General features: G+C 39.9%; 1 protein-coding gene across 1 annotated transcript in view; it reads left to right on the forward strand.

Moving 5' to 3' along the window:
- stambpl1 (STAM binding protein-like 1) overlaps positions 1-15,247 on the forward strand; it is a 36,551-nt gene that overhangs the window by 18,591 nt on the left and 2,713 nt on the right. Inside the window, exons 9-10 of the mRNA XM_022664798.2 lie at positions 1,836-1,948; positions 14,355-14,454. Coding sequence (XP_022520519.2) covers positions 1,836-1,948; positions 14,355-14,454 — 213 coding nt within the window. The remainder of the gene's footprint in view (positions 1-1,835; positions 1,949-14,354; positions 14,455-15,247) is intronic.

Genomic DNA, 15,247 nt, shown 5'->3' on the forward strand with positions numbered 1-15,247 from the left:
ACCAAGTGTTTCAGTTTCAATGTCCAATCCCTGTATGTGAGCCATTTTCTCAAAGTGCAGGGGTGAGAGAGAAGAGGTAAGACTTGAGGGAGAAAACTAGATTACTTTTATCATTCTCAGTCAGTAACACTGCACCATATGTTGTGAAGTTGTTATAAAGGACTTAAGTTGAATAAACCTCTTAAAAAGCAATCTAGATGCCCTAGAAAACCCTGCATAAGTCATTTGATTAAACAGCATTTTTAGTAGGGGTGGGTACCACCACTGATTTCCCAGTTCGATTTGATTCTGATTCACATGGCCCTATTTGGCTAATTCAAAAGGTCGATCTCGGTCGGGTTTATATACATCAATGTCAGATCATTCAAATAAAGATGGTTTTGAATGTAAAAATAGATTTTTTAGACACACCCCTAGTTTTTAGTGAAGGAATACATTTTAATTGATGCAACCTGGAAGAAAAGAAACGAAATAAATTCTCATGTAAGTGATTGGTGGCATTGATGTGGTCAATGGACTGGTGGTAAGAGTTGGAGGAAAACAATGAGAAAGCAGCAACTTTTTACCCTTTCCATGATGTTTTATTATATCATATGATAATTTCTTCACACCCATGGGGACGAATATTAAAGTGAAAATTTTCCAGTAGAAACTCTGTTAATCGCGCCTTTATAACCACAAGTTTGAATGAAATCTCATGAACCAATACCACTCCACATCTTAAGAGTAAAATCTAAACAATAAAACACTAAAAACGTCTCTTTCTTACATAAATCAGCATGGCAAAAATTAATGTTAGTCGAATTTTACTTACCTATTTTATTAATAAAATTTGCTGTAAATGCAAAACATCATGTAAGTCAGTATTATATATATAATTTTTATATTGTATATTTAATTCCAACACAGTTCCCACAATACCATGCAAATCCATATTTTACTTGCGTACGGTTTACAGCTTAAAGCTGTTCCTAAGAACTCTCGCCTGTGAAATTTGCTTTTGAACTATTACATTAATAAATCTGCTGTCTTTAATAGTTCAGGATGAATACACATACATTTACTCCTCTTAGTTTTAAATTGGAAATATTAGAATTTTTCAGGATTTCAAATATTTATGAAGTTAAAAATAGCTTAAATAGTACAGTCCTTTGGATGTGAAGCTTTACAGAAATTGCTTCAGGGAGAGTCATTTTATTTTTTATTTATTGTCCATCAATTGCCTTTACTGTGTCTTAGCACTATAGGTTAAGTTCAGGTGCATTTTAATGTTGGATTGTGGGTTTTCTATTTATGTGGAAACAGTGTAATACTATAGAAGAAGTGACTAGATAGAGAACATTAGCCTAATGATTTTAGTCATTTTCCTCACATCAGCAGTTTCTGCTTGTTCAAATTTAAAAGAACAAAGAATCTTTAGAAGGTTTTCACAAATTTTATTAACACAACAAAACCAACATATCGATTGGACCCTACTGTCTTTATTCTGTCTGCTTTTATGTGATTTTTTTTTTCGTGACAGCGAGATCTGAAAGCTGACACGTTCTTTGTGGCATAATGGTGTGTTGGTGAGAGGCAGACAGCTCATTCAGAATGACCCTATTGAGTTCCTCCTATTATCTTCATGATCAAATGCAATGGGACTTCAGAGTGAGGGGCACCATGGTAACCTCCTCAGCGTTTTACAGGACTACAGGGTTATTCTTAGTCGCTGTCAGGTCACCTGCTGATCACACGTAGCTCTGCTTAACAGGAGAATTAATCATACTCGTGCAAAGCTATTAGATATTTATGTGTTTGTTTGCTTGTTTGTGTGTGTTTTCACATTCCTACAGACACACCCCACGCAGACAGCTTTCCTCTCCAGTGTGGATCTGCACACACACAGCTCCTATCAGCTTATGCTGCCCGAGGCCATCGCCATTGTCTGCTCGCCCAAGCATAATGAGTGAGTACACACTACACACACACACACAACACACAGTCAGTGAACCCACACACAGACTCACAGCATTATTAATAACTCACACACTGCACGAACACAACACAGTCAGCAGTGAACCCACTCACAGCCTTATGCATTAAGACCAAATTGATCTACTGCATCAAATTTAGATTGCAACCTACATCACAGCCTACACAGTATCCTATGTAGTAACCTTCGACACAGCCTACACAGTATCCTGTGTAGTAGCCTTCGACACAGCCTACACAGTATCCTATGTAGTAGCCTTCGACACAGCCTACACAGTATCCTACATAGTAGCCTTCAACACAGCCTACACAGTATCCTACATAGTAGCCTTCAACACAGCCTACACAGTATCCTATGTAGTATCCTTCGACACAGGCTACACAGTATCCTATGTAGTAGCCTTCGACACAGACTACACAGTATCCTACATAGTAGCCTTCGACTCAGCCTACACAGTATCCTATGTAGTAGCCTTCGACACAGCCTACACAGTATCCTACGTAGTAACCTATCTTTTTTGCTTTTGGTGGCCAAATGTTTTATTTTAAAGTCATCAGTTCACAGCACTCGTTTTCAGTACATGTTATTTAGCTATTATTATTATTAGGTATGTTGTTTATTTCAAACATGAGTTTAAAGTTGTAGCGGCTCAGTGGTTTAATACCTGGTGCTAATTGAGATGTTGAAATATTTTTTTAATTGGGCGCCAGTTATTAAATTAATTTAATTAGATTAATTAATTAATTAATTAATTAATTAATTAATCAAACTAATTAATAACACAAGACATCTCAGGGTGTGGTTTCTACAGGTGACAGAAATTTTCATAACCAAGTTATCCAGAAAAACACACTGAAATGACAGGTTTTGTAAAATAAAAGTATTTATTAAATCACACAGATATGAGTAAATAATTCATTAAAAAGTCATAAATGTAGCCATTAGATATCAAATCATAGTGTAGAATGATAAATGAGAAATAAAAGAACAAACACGTTATAATGCTGATATGAAAGGAATAAAGATTAATATAACTATCAAGTGAGTATTTCTAAATAAGGGTCTAAGGCATTTTAAGTCTACGAAACCAATTCTTATTTCCAACCAAGCCACTCAAAATGAGTCATCTATACTAAAGACGCTCTATTAAAGACCCGACCAAACCATGACCAACAGACACCATCTGCCGAAAGATTAAACCCAGCTCTGCCTTACTCTGAGTTGTTGAAGTGGGCCTTGGTGAGTCCGCCTGGGTTGGTCGTCTGATGCTTCACCCCGAAAAAGGATCACGTGAGCCGGTCTGCAGGGTGGCTTGACTTCCTGTGTCAGCACGGAGCCCCAGTAGAACCCACAGGGAAATCCCTTCGCTCTCAGCTGGCTTGCTGGTGGCCTCCGGACCGCAGGTTTCTGGGTTGGATCTGGCGGATCTCCTTTTCAGCTGTACTTTAGCTAAACTTAGATGGAATAATGCTTGGCTTCGTAGATTGTAAAATAACCTTAGATATTTTAACTAGGATAGCTAATATTAATATACTTGAAGATTAAATGCACTAGTCTAAGAAAACTAACTTAAGATGACTAAACTAACAGTCTATCCTTTATCCATCTCTGGGCTCCCTAACCTCTCTCCTCTAACTGTTTTCCTCAACTCATCTTCTCCTCCTCTCCTCAACTCCAAACTGAACTGAACTGCAAACTCCTCCAACTGAACTCTAAACTGTGTCTGCCCAGTTTACTATTAGTCTCTGTGGCCTGTTTGGCCCCTGAGCTATGATTGGCCCTGTGGCCCAAATGTCTGTGTTTTGATTGGTCTAGGAGCAATTTCAAACTTTGGTGGGGATTCACAAAGGGCCATAAACCCCCCCTCCTCACATGGTCAACATGCTTCAGCATTTTTCTAATAGATCAAACCAAAAGAAACTCAATTAAACAGTGGATCAAAATACCTTTTTCAGCATATCAGTTTGTGAGGATAAATTCAGGAAACAAACAATCTTACAATTGAATCACAATAAATGTAATATATATATATTTTCCACAAACAGTTTTGTAATACTCAAGATAATCTTAGAAATACAATGATGGATGGTACTCTGTCAGAAAGAGATCAAGAGTCATGTTATTATTTAAACCCAATTAAATCACTTAAAAGATAATACATGGTTAAACCACTGATAACCAAATAAAGCTAAATTATCAAATGCTAATTAAACCTTGTTGATTCAGACTTGAATGTGTAGGAGAATTCAATCAGGACACATCCAAACACATATACCATATACCAGACACATATACCATTATCTAGTAAACATTCTATAAAACACCTTTTTTATATAGTCAATATATATGTATTTTAAGCAAAATCTTCTCAGTGAGAAATTCCTCCCCTTTGCTGAGTGTTTAGATAAGCGGTTGGCGTCGGAATTTACGATGGTGGGGGAGTAAAGATCTTTCTGCACCCCACAGAATTTGAGCCTGCAATGTTGAAAATGGAATCCCAAGCTTAGACCATTTCTGTCAACTTATTTCTTAGTGCTTTGCAGAAATAACTAGGCACAAACCCCTAAATTGGTACAACATTTGGTGAATTAACAATTTCCAAGGCATTAATTAAGTTTTGACACTCTCTTAAGTCCGCAGTCCCGTCCTAGTGATGCAAATGTTGCAAATGTGTTGCAAATGTTCCAAATGTTTACATTAACTCCGAGGTTTATGACTTGGAGGAATGTAAACAGAATTTTACCCTAAACTCGCATTTAGGGCTCTCGGGCGAGGCTGAGTGAAGAAATAGTCAGTAAATGTCATTTTGAAATTTAAGGTTGTTTGAAAAAAAGATTACTCCAAGGTTTTTTTAGAGTGTTCTGGGTTCGAAGTTTCCTTATAGGCCGTAAAGTGGGGGTAGTGTGTGTTTGTGTCCAAGCAATGAAGAAATCCTCTGGTTAATCCACTACATTCCCCCCCCATCGATCGATGGGCCACTGGACGTTGGGTCATCGGTCGATGTCAACGTGGATTTCTGTAGACAGAGCACGTTAGGGTACATCTTTCATGCAATTGGTGTCTTGTTGGTCATGCTTTCTTAAGACAATCTACTACAAGGTCGCTGACAGAGTTTTTGGTCTAATGGATATACAATTTCTCTTTTGAGGTATCTATCAGTTTGTTTGTTTTTTGTAGCTATTGGCTTTTGGTTCTGAATAAAATAGTTAATTTAATGTGATAGTGTGGCAACAAGCATAGGAAAGGGTCACAAATAGTTTGCTAGCTATTTGTTCCTTTATAACTTTATCAAGACAACCTACCCATAAGGTATGCTTCAATAATTAGCCACTACTTAGTCAACAATTGAGAACAATATAGCGGAGCAAACGTAGTCAGAAGGGAAACAAAATATGTTTTGGGCACCTGAAGAGAGGAGAAAAAAAAAAAATATTGGCACCCCCCCTTCTCCACGTATTTATTATACTGCTATGCTAATGGTTTGAAATGGTGATTCAAACTCTAGGTTTAACAAAATATCCAATTTGTTGTGGGTTATGCTACTCGGATAGGTGAGTTCCAGACAATGAATGTGTGGTACGTTCTCAATTTAACAATTGCGTCAGGCCAGAAAATGGTGGACAATGAACACTCAGTGTGTCTAAGTATTTGGCCCAGTATTATGATTTAACCTAGGGCATTATTGGTCCCGACTTGTCCCATGGGGCTTTTGCATAGTTTAATTGGGTTACAGTGAACTTGTTTGAGAATCAGTTTAATAAAACACTGACGATGCGGGATCTGGTTCCAGATGCGAGGCAGTTTGTCTGCCTTTGCCTGAGGACCAAACCAATGAGACCTGAGCTCGCGAATTGTTTTGCCAGTGCTGTGCTGGGACCTCACCAGTAGCTTGTCAGCAGTGTAGCACAATGGTTGGTATCCAAGCGTGCTTTTTCCCAGTTTTGGGTGTTTCCGCAGTTCACCGCTAGAACGGTGAGATATACCAACACCTGAGAAAGTGTGGTTCAGCGAAAAAGTTGTGGCCTGAGCCATTTCAATAGGGTCTGGGGGACGTCCCCCCCATCTGGCAAATGCACCTGCCACAGTGATGAGATGTTTGTTCCTTCGAACAAATTTCATGAGTCTTTCGACCCAATCCATTTGTGGAATTGGCCATATACCCCACAGATCTTCTGAAGATTGGGGCTGAAAACACACTAGCCTTTTTCCAACAAGTGGCAGATATGTCAATTGTGGGAATGCTTGGTGTGTTTCCCCCATCATTTTGTGGTCCACCCATGGGTGATCGAGGGCCTGGGCCAGGCTCTCCCCCCCATGACGCTGAGGCACCACGAATGAAGATGAAGCGTGTGTATCTGGGGCATAAACAAACAGGCCCTTGAGCATCCTGAAAGACGCACAGTAAGTGGCAAGTGGATCAAGGTGAAATGCCAGTGTTCTGAAAGAAGTGTTGTCACATGCACCAATTGTCATGTTAACTTTCCATTTGATTTGAGCATTCCGAAAAGCACATCCATCTGTGTAGATGGTGGGAATGTTTTTACATTCATAAGAATCCAAGGGACTGTGTTTGTCTGTAACCACTGGTGCAGGAACACGAAGAGAACAATCCTTTTGGTGCACGAACAGAGGATCACAGTTAGTCCGTGGCAAGGAACCTGCAGGTGGTCTGTGAACAGCTGACTTGTCAGCCCATGGAACAAAGATTTCACCGTTGACCGTTGTGTTAAGAGTGAATGACTTTCCAGCTTTTGTGTTGTACTCATCTACAGCCGTAGAGGGAGTCAATGCCCATGAACAGGTGTTTTGTTTTAGAGTCATGCTAGGGGACTCTGAAGATGGTGGTTTCAGAATCCTGACTGTGAGCTTCTCATTGATTTCCGTGGAATTTGAAGGCTCAATGAGCTTGTGTGGCTCAATGTTGCTAGCAACATGATAGCATTGAACTCTATCCTGTGCCTTAGGACAGGGCAGGGGTTCGCAAACCTGTGCCCAGATTCTACGATGCTGAAAGTCAATCAATGGTTTGAACCGGTCAAGGAGGTCTTTGCCAAAGAGCAATGGGACGTTCTCCAATGGAGAAATGTGAATTGGATGGGTGAGGCTCATTGGACCGATGGCAACGTGCACCAGGGCTGCAGAATGCAGAGTGATACCAGTGTGCGAATATGGTTGAAGGTGAAGAGCACACTTTTTCAGAGGTATCTCTTTGTTGTTTCGGCGGGCTGTCGCCCTCACCTGTTCAAAAAGTGAATTTGACATTAAAGAAATGTCTGACCCCGTGTCCAAAAGAGCTTCATACCCGAACACATCTTCCAGCCAGGTGGCTAGGTAGAATTTTGGTGTTGAACCTTTCTCGGTTAAGAAACCCAAGAATTGTTTAGGTGTTGGGTCCTCCAGGCTGAGGGAAGGAGCTTCCTCAGTGTGGTTGTTTTCAGCGTCTGGCTGTACAACCCAGGCTGCATTGGGGTGGATGGATTTCGCACCCCCCCAAGCAGGTTGATCAGGAGCTTGGACAATTGGCAAGAATTCAGATTCAGCATTGTCCTGCTTGCGTATTTCGTCACGAAATTGTCTGAGCAGACTGCCGTCTTTAGTGCTCAGGTTAGTTGGATATCTCTCATGCTTGTGCCCTTTAGGTGGACACCAACGTTTGTGGTGCTTTGGGCTCTTTCTCCTGAGCGGAGATTGAAGTTTGCTGGAGCTCTGTGCTCGAGCATGGTGCTGTGAGTGTTTGCCATTCCAACTGCGTTTTATCCTACCTTTCCTTCGATAGGAGGGCTTTTGGTCACTTTGCTTGGCCCAATGTAGGGACGAGCGACGCCAAGAGTGGAACACTCTCTGGTTTTTGTGGTTTAACTGGGTCTTAGGTGGCATTGGAGCCTTGTGTGCCCCTTTTTGCTTGACGTGGGAGGACTGCTCATTAATTATCAGGACGTCATTTGACTCTGATTTTTTATTAATGTTTTGTTGGAACTTAGCAAATCCTCTGAGAGCCAAATCACGCAGCTGCCGGCTTGTTAGCGTACGAGGGCAGGCTGCGACTCCAAAAGAGTGACTGGTGGAGGGATGGAGGTTTCTCACGAACAATGTTTTGAAAACTTCCTCTTCCTCCATTCCAGGCTCATTTCTATAGCCGAAATAAGCGTGCCTGAGGCGGTGATAGTACTGTAGGGGTGTTTCCTGGCGACTCTGCTTTATTGCAAGAGCTGCAGCAAGGCCGGTTTGAACAAGGTGGTTGGAGAACTCATTCTCCAAAGCCTTGCAAAGAGCAGGATAGTCTCTCTTAACCTGGGGTGGTTGGCGCTCAATGAAACGTCCAACTTCCCGACTAGAGGACACCTTAATGAGGTAGATTTTATCATCTACCGTGGCCTTGGGGAAACGGCGTAAGAAGAAGTCAATGTCGCGAAGATACTGGTGGACATCATTAGAACCGTCCGGTTCTGGTTCAAAGCGTGGGATGTTACGCGCAATTTTGTCCAAATCTCTATCAGAGGGTGCTTGAGGTAGCACAGAGGTCCCATATGGCTGGGAACGCTGAGTGAACCTTGGTTCTACTGGCGCTTCAGCACCTTTAAGGGAGACTAGAGGGAATGTATTTGTGGATGGTTGTTGCTTAAGATCCGGAACCCCAGGGGTTCCTGATTTACCAGCTGGATTGATGGGGGAGTCTCCCTCCATCATCAGCTCAAATGTTAACTCTGTTTGGTCTCGAGTTAATTTGACTGCATTGTTAGCATGTGCTAATTCAGTTTGTAGCTCAACCTGTCTTGCAATAACATGTTTTAGTTTTTCCTGTGACTGAGCTGCAAGTTGGGTAGCTATGTTGGCTTCCTTTTGAAGCAGCTGCACTTCGGTTTTGAGGTCTCTTTGGTTCATTTCAGACTGTACAGTTTTGTTCTCTAGGTCTGCAACTCTATCATTTAAAGTCACAATCTCTGCTTGGAGATTTTGAATGGTTTTGGAGGAAGCAGCAAGTTGATCCTGTGACAACAGCAGTTGTTTCCACAGTATTAGGGAAATCGGATCCACTTGTTGCTTGCCCTCAAGGATTTTAGATACACACTCATTGAGGCTTTTGGCAATTAGTGCATGGAGACCCCCACTGTCCATTTGTTGGACTGGGATGGTAAGTCCTGGGGGTAGACCAGCTGTAAGCTCTAAAAGAGCTTTTTCGGTGGCACACATTTTGATTTACGTAAAGCACGTGGAATCAAACAATTTTGATGACAAACAAGTTTATTTTATGTTCGAGTCAATTAGCATTGTGCCTTTTCTAAGAAGAAAATCTGTTAAAAGTGGGCGACCTAAGGTTACAATTAGTAGATTAATTTTAAAAGAATAGTTAGATTTGTTGTCAGTGATGCTAGTGAACAGTTTAATAACTGTAGGGCACTATACACAATGTCTAAATCTAAATATGGGTATAGTTATTAACTATGTACAGGATGGGAGAATTTAACTATGTATTAAGCACAGGTGTGCTGGGTATATGGTTGAGTAACTGATAACTGGATAGGTTTTTTTTTTTTTTTTTTTTTTTTTTTTTTTTTTTTTAATGGTTAATTAATTAATTAATTTCAATCAGTTATTAATAATTGATCTTAATCGATCAATAATTAAGCTTAATTTATTTGAAGATGGTTGAATTAAATTGAAAATAATTAATTAACAAAATTTTAATTAACTTTACTTAATCAAATTGATTAAAATGACCAGTTAATTATTTTATGTTGTGATTAGTTACTCAATGGAGATAGCTATTTAGCTTGGTTCAATGTAACATAAAGAGTGATGTTTGAGAGAGCAGACCTGAAACTTAAATTTAACTATTTAATATTAACCGATTAAATGAATGCAGTTATTTGTTTACTTATTTACAAACCATTTAACCCAACCACAATGCAAATTCCCTTTATTAACTTAACAAAAAGTTTGTTTGAAATTGGCACCCTCTGGCGACAGAAACTCTAAATGCACTCTACAGGATGATAGCAATTACACAAATACAACACCAGGTGGCGACACAGCTATATGGCTAAGTGGCTCCCTCTGGTGGTCAAACAAATGAAATGCACCTTTCTGCACTGTATGCAGTTAACCAAATCAAACACCAGATGGCGATGTGGCAGTGTACCCCCCCTAGTGGTGAGGGGTAGTAAAACACCCTTTGAGTTTGAGTGTAAATAGTCAGGCTGTCCACCAGATGGTGGCAGAGGCCGACTGGTGGGAGTGGTCACGCCCACTGATGATGCCACGTTAAGGACCGCCCCTTGGGTCTGGGACCTGGTCAGCAGATTTGACTGACTCAGTCGACTGTGAATAGCAGAGGAGAAGGGCACGGCTGTCCGAAAGTTTAACACAGCAGCAACACACTTCACAAGATGAGCAAAGAGGATTTACATCCTGGCGTGGTTAGTTTAATCACGCACACAATAAACTTCCTGCCACTCAGGGTGGTGTTACGTAAAAGTTAGCTACTCTTTTACGCACGTGGAAGTGTCCAGTACTGCAGGATTTTACGGATTTCGCGCAAAAACCGGCAGTTTTAACTGGAGCGCGGAGTCGATGAGCCGGAGATCCGCGACTCAGGGCTGCGCGAAGGCCTTAGATCAACACTGGCAAAATATGTCTATTTTACCGGAAACAGTTCGAACTTTATGTAAGTACACACGTATATACACGTATATACACCCGGGTTTAAGGTTACCCACACACGGCGGTGTGTCAACCAAGCTTATTTTACAAATAAGCGTAATGTTTTCAAGAGCGCTCGCATACCACACACATAACTGTACACGTTATACAGACAAACAGGGCACACACAGCGGGGGACTGGCCAGTCCTGAATTGTAAACAAAAACACGTGTAGAACATGTGCGTGTGTTTCTAACACGCTGGGTTTATGCAGTTAACTCCAGCTAGGCCAGCTAGCCAGCAGCTAACGCATTTAGCAATAAAAACAAAATACACTTTATTCTGCAACTTACAGCGCTATTTTCTGGAACTGGTTATGAAATGTGTATATATTCTGGTCTCGCGGCGGAGAACCAATAAGAATATAATCCTGCCCCACGTTGGGCGCCAATTATGTAGCGGCTCAGTGGTTTAATACCTGGTGCTAATTGAGATGTTGAAATATTTTTTTAATTGGGCGCCAGTTATTAAATTAATTTAATTAGATTAATTAATTAATTAATTAATTAATTAATTAATTAATTAATTAATTAATCAAACTAATTAATAACACAAGACATCTCAGGGTGTGGTTTCTACAGGTGACAGAAATTTTCATAACCAAGTTATCCAGAAAAACACACTGAAATGACAGGTTTTGTAAAATAAAAGTATTTATTAAATCACACAGATATGAGTAAATAATTCATTAAAAAGTCATAAATGTAGCCATTAGATATCAAATCATAGTGTAGAATGATAAATGAGAAATAAAAGAACAAACACGTTATAATGCTGATATGAAAGGAATAAAGATTAATATAACTATCAAGTGAGTATTTCTAAATAAGGGTCTAAGGCATTTTAAGTCTACGAAACCAATTCTTATTTCCAACCAAGCCACTCAAAATGAGTCATCTATACTAAAGACGCTCTATTAAAGACCCGACCAAACCATGACCAACAGACACCATCTGCCGAAAGATTAAACCCAGCTCTGCCTTACTCTGAGTTGTTGAAGTGGGCCTTGGTGAGTCCGCCTGGGTTGGTCGTCTGATGCTTCACCCCGAAAAAGGATCACGTGAGCCGGTCTGCAGGGTGGCTTGACTTCCTGTGTCAGCACGGAGCCCCAGTAGAACCCACAGGGAAATCCCTTCGCTCTCAGCTGGCTTGCTGGTGGCCTCCGGACCGCAGGTTTCTGGGTTGGATCTGGCGGATCTCCTTTTCAGCTGTACTTTAGCTAAACTTAGATGGAATAATGCTTGGCTTCGTAGATTGTAAAATAACCTTAGATATTTTAACTAGGATAGCTAATATTAATATACTTGAAGATTAAATGCACTAGTCTAAGAAAACTAACTTAAGATGACTAAACAAACAGTCTATCCTTTATCCATCTCTGGGCTCCCTAACCTCTCTCCTCTAACTGTTTTCCTCAACTCATCTTCTCCTCCTCTCCTCAACTCCAAACTGAACTGAACTGCAAACTCCTCCAACTGAACTCTAAACTGTGTCTGCCCAGTTTACTATTAGTCTCTGTGGCCTGTTTGGCCCCTGAGCTATGATTGGCCCTGTGGCCCAAATGTCTGTGTTTTGATTGGTCTAGGAGCAATTTCAAACTTTGGTGGGGATTCACAAAGGGCCATAAACCCCCCCTCCTCACATGGTCAACATGCTTCAGCATTTTTCTAATAGATCAAACCAAAAGAAACTCAATTAAACAGTGGATCAAAATACCTTTTTCAGCATATCAGTTTGTGAGGATAAATTCAGGAAACAAACAATCTTACAATTGAATCACAATAAATGTAATATATATATATTTTCCACAAACAGTTTTGTAATACTCAAGATAATCTTAGAAATACAATGATGGATGGTACTCTGTCAGAAAGAGATCAAGAGTCATGTTATTATTTAAACCCAATTAAATCACTTAAAAGATAATACATGGTTAAACCACTGATAACCAAATAAAGCTAAATTATCAAATGCTAATTAAACCTTGTTGATTCAGACTTGAATGTGTAGGAGAATTCAATCAGGACACATCCAAACACATATACCATATACCAGACACATATACCATTATCTAGTAAACATTCTATAAAACACCTTTTTTATATAGTCAATATATATGTATTTTAAGCAAAATCTTCTCAGTGAGAAATTCCTCCCCTTTGCTGAGTGTTTAGATAAGCGGTTGGCGTCGGAATTTACGATGGTGGGGGAGTAAAGATCTTTCTGCACCCCACAGAATTTGAGCCTGCAATGTTGAAAATGGAATCCCAAGCTTAGACCATTTCTGTCAACTTATTTCTTAGTGCTTTGCAGAAATAACTAGGCACAAACCCCTAAATTGGTACAACATTTGGTGAATTAACAATTTCCAAGGCATTAATTAAGTTTTGACACTCTCTTAAGTCCGCAGTCCCGTCCTAGTGATGCAAATGTTGCAAATGTGTTGCAAATGTTCCAAATGTTTACATTAACTCCGAGGTTTATGACTTGGAGGAATGTAAACAGAATTTTACCCTAAACTCGCATTTAGGGCTCTCGGGCGAGGCTGAGTGAAGAAATAGTCAGTAAATGTCATTTTGAAATTTAAGGTTGTTTGAAAAAAAGATTACTCCAAGGGTTTTTTAGAGTGTTCTGGGTTCGAAGTTTCCTTATAGGCCGTAAAGTGGGGGTAGTGTGTGTTTGTGTCCAAGCAATGAAGAAATCCTCTGGTTAATCCACTACAAAGTTTCCTTCTCAGTCTGTGAATAATGTTAGTGCAAGCAACACTGCACAGAGTTACGGTACACCACCACTTTTGACTCAGCTAAACATTCATGCGGGTTCATTTAATCTTATGGGGGTTTGCAGCATCTTACCAGCATATCAGCATTTCCTTGGTCTTCCAGATCTTACCTTGAAATAACAGTTTTAAATTTCCAAATAACAGCCCACACTGTAGCTGGAACAAGCTCGGCTTAACTATCTTCTTACAGCTTTAACCTGCGTTGTAAGCATGAAATACTTTTGCATTACAATTGCGTAGAGAAGCATGTGGTTGCTTAGTGTTAGTAATCTGTAACAAGTTGGTGACCGGTCTCAGGCATAATTTGTTGATCATGGTCCAAGACCTAAGCATAAGCAATTGGACCTAAGACCAAGACCCAGGCAATTGGAAGACAGTGCTTCCTATTTCCAATTGAGGTGGATCTCTCATGTTTTGGGGTTGTGTTGCTGCCAGTGCTATTGGCAGATTTGGGAAAAATCCAACTGCAACGCTGCTGCAAAAATGTTTTGTAAGACGTAATTTTTTAATGCTATGTTTTTGTTTATGTCATGAAATACAGACTAATTACACTGAGGCTGTGTTCATTACTATATTACTAACAACAACAACACGTGTCATCAATGGCCAAGCTTTTACATACAATTAGGGATTCAACAAATTAAAATAATTAAAAAATAATAATAAGCCTAAACTAAACAAAATTACAAATTTGTCAGAAGGCTGAATACACAAATATGTTTTTTCACAGGTTTTAATGAATCTTGCCATCTTGCCATCCCAGGAGACAAACCAACAAAACACAATATGGCATAAAACTATTTAGTTATTGTTTGGAATTAATTATTTGGCATATTCTTTTATTCTGCTGAACACTGTAGGAGCTTCTTTTTTCACCGCTGTTTTGTGTGTCTGCAGTACCGGGGTGTTCAGACTCACTAGTGCTGGAATGGGGGAGGTGGCAGGATGCAGACTGAAGGGCTTTCACCCCCATTCAAAAGACCCTCCACTTTTCACCGTAAGAATCCTCTCCTTATTAAAAATATATACAAAATATCATTTTGCAGAATTTTCCAGATGGTAATTTGTTGTAAATTTCCAACAGAGTCATTTAGAGTGGCTTGGTGTGAAATGCCTTTTTGTAGAGAAAGTTATAAAACAATGTCCACTAGATGTTTATATGTTTCTATTTAGTATACAGTATTCAGCTGCTTTCATTTTCACACACACACATAGATTATCTTTATAGAGAAGTATATTGTCAATACAATAGGATTTTCTGAGGCATATGAACACGGGCCGTAAGTCAAACGAGCGCTGGATGTTAATCTACACTCTCCTGAAAACTGTTCTTTTAAGTAAAGCGCTTCCCTTTATTTACAGTGATCTTAGATTTTCAGATTTCTCCAGCACTAAGGCTGGAGCATTAGCATTAGCCTCTAACTGCTAGTGCTAGCTAATGCCACCCGACAGTGCTAAACCATAGACTGTATATAGCTGGACAGAGCATCGTCTCTTAAAAGGGAAGCCACCACAGGTCGGGCGCCCCCTGCTGTTCGGCTGCAGAAAGCTGTGTAACTCCACCCATCCCCATAGGTTTCAATGGCAAAACAGACAACTCTCAATCACGTTTTTTTCTAATATACTGTAATTCTACCTTCATTATTTAAATGCAACAGCTAGTGTAACCTCTGCTTATATTGTCAAATTTTTATATCCCCACAGAATTCGTTTTTAAAACTTTATTCGGCTCTATTCAAAAAAGGTGTGGTTATTGTAAAAGGGCTGCTTATGGGCGGGACCAATAACAG

This window comes from Astyanax mexicanus, chromosome 15 (assembly GCF_023375975.1).
Source record: "Astyanax mexicanus isolate ESR-SI-001 chromosome 15, AstMex3_surface, whole genome shotgun sequence".
Lineage (NCBI taxonomy): Eukaryota > Metazoa > Chordata > Actinopteri > Characiformes > Acestrorhamphidae > Astyanax > Astyanax mexicanus.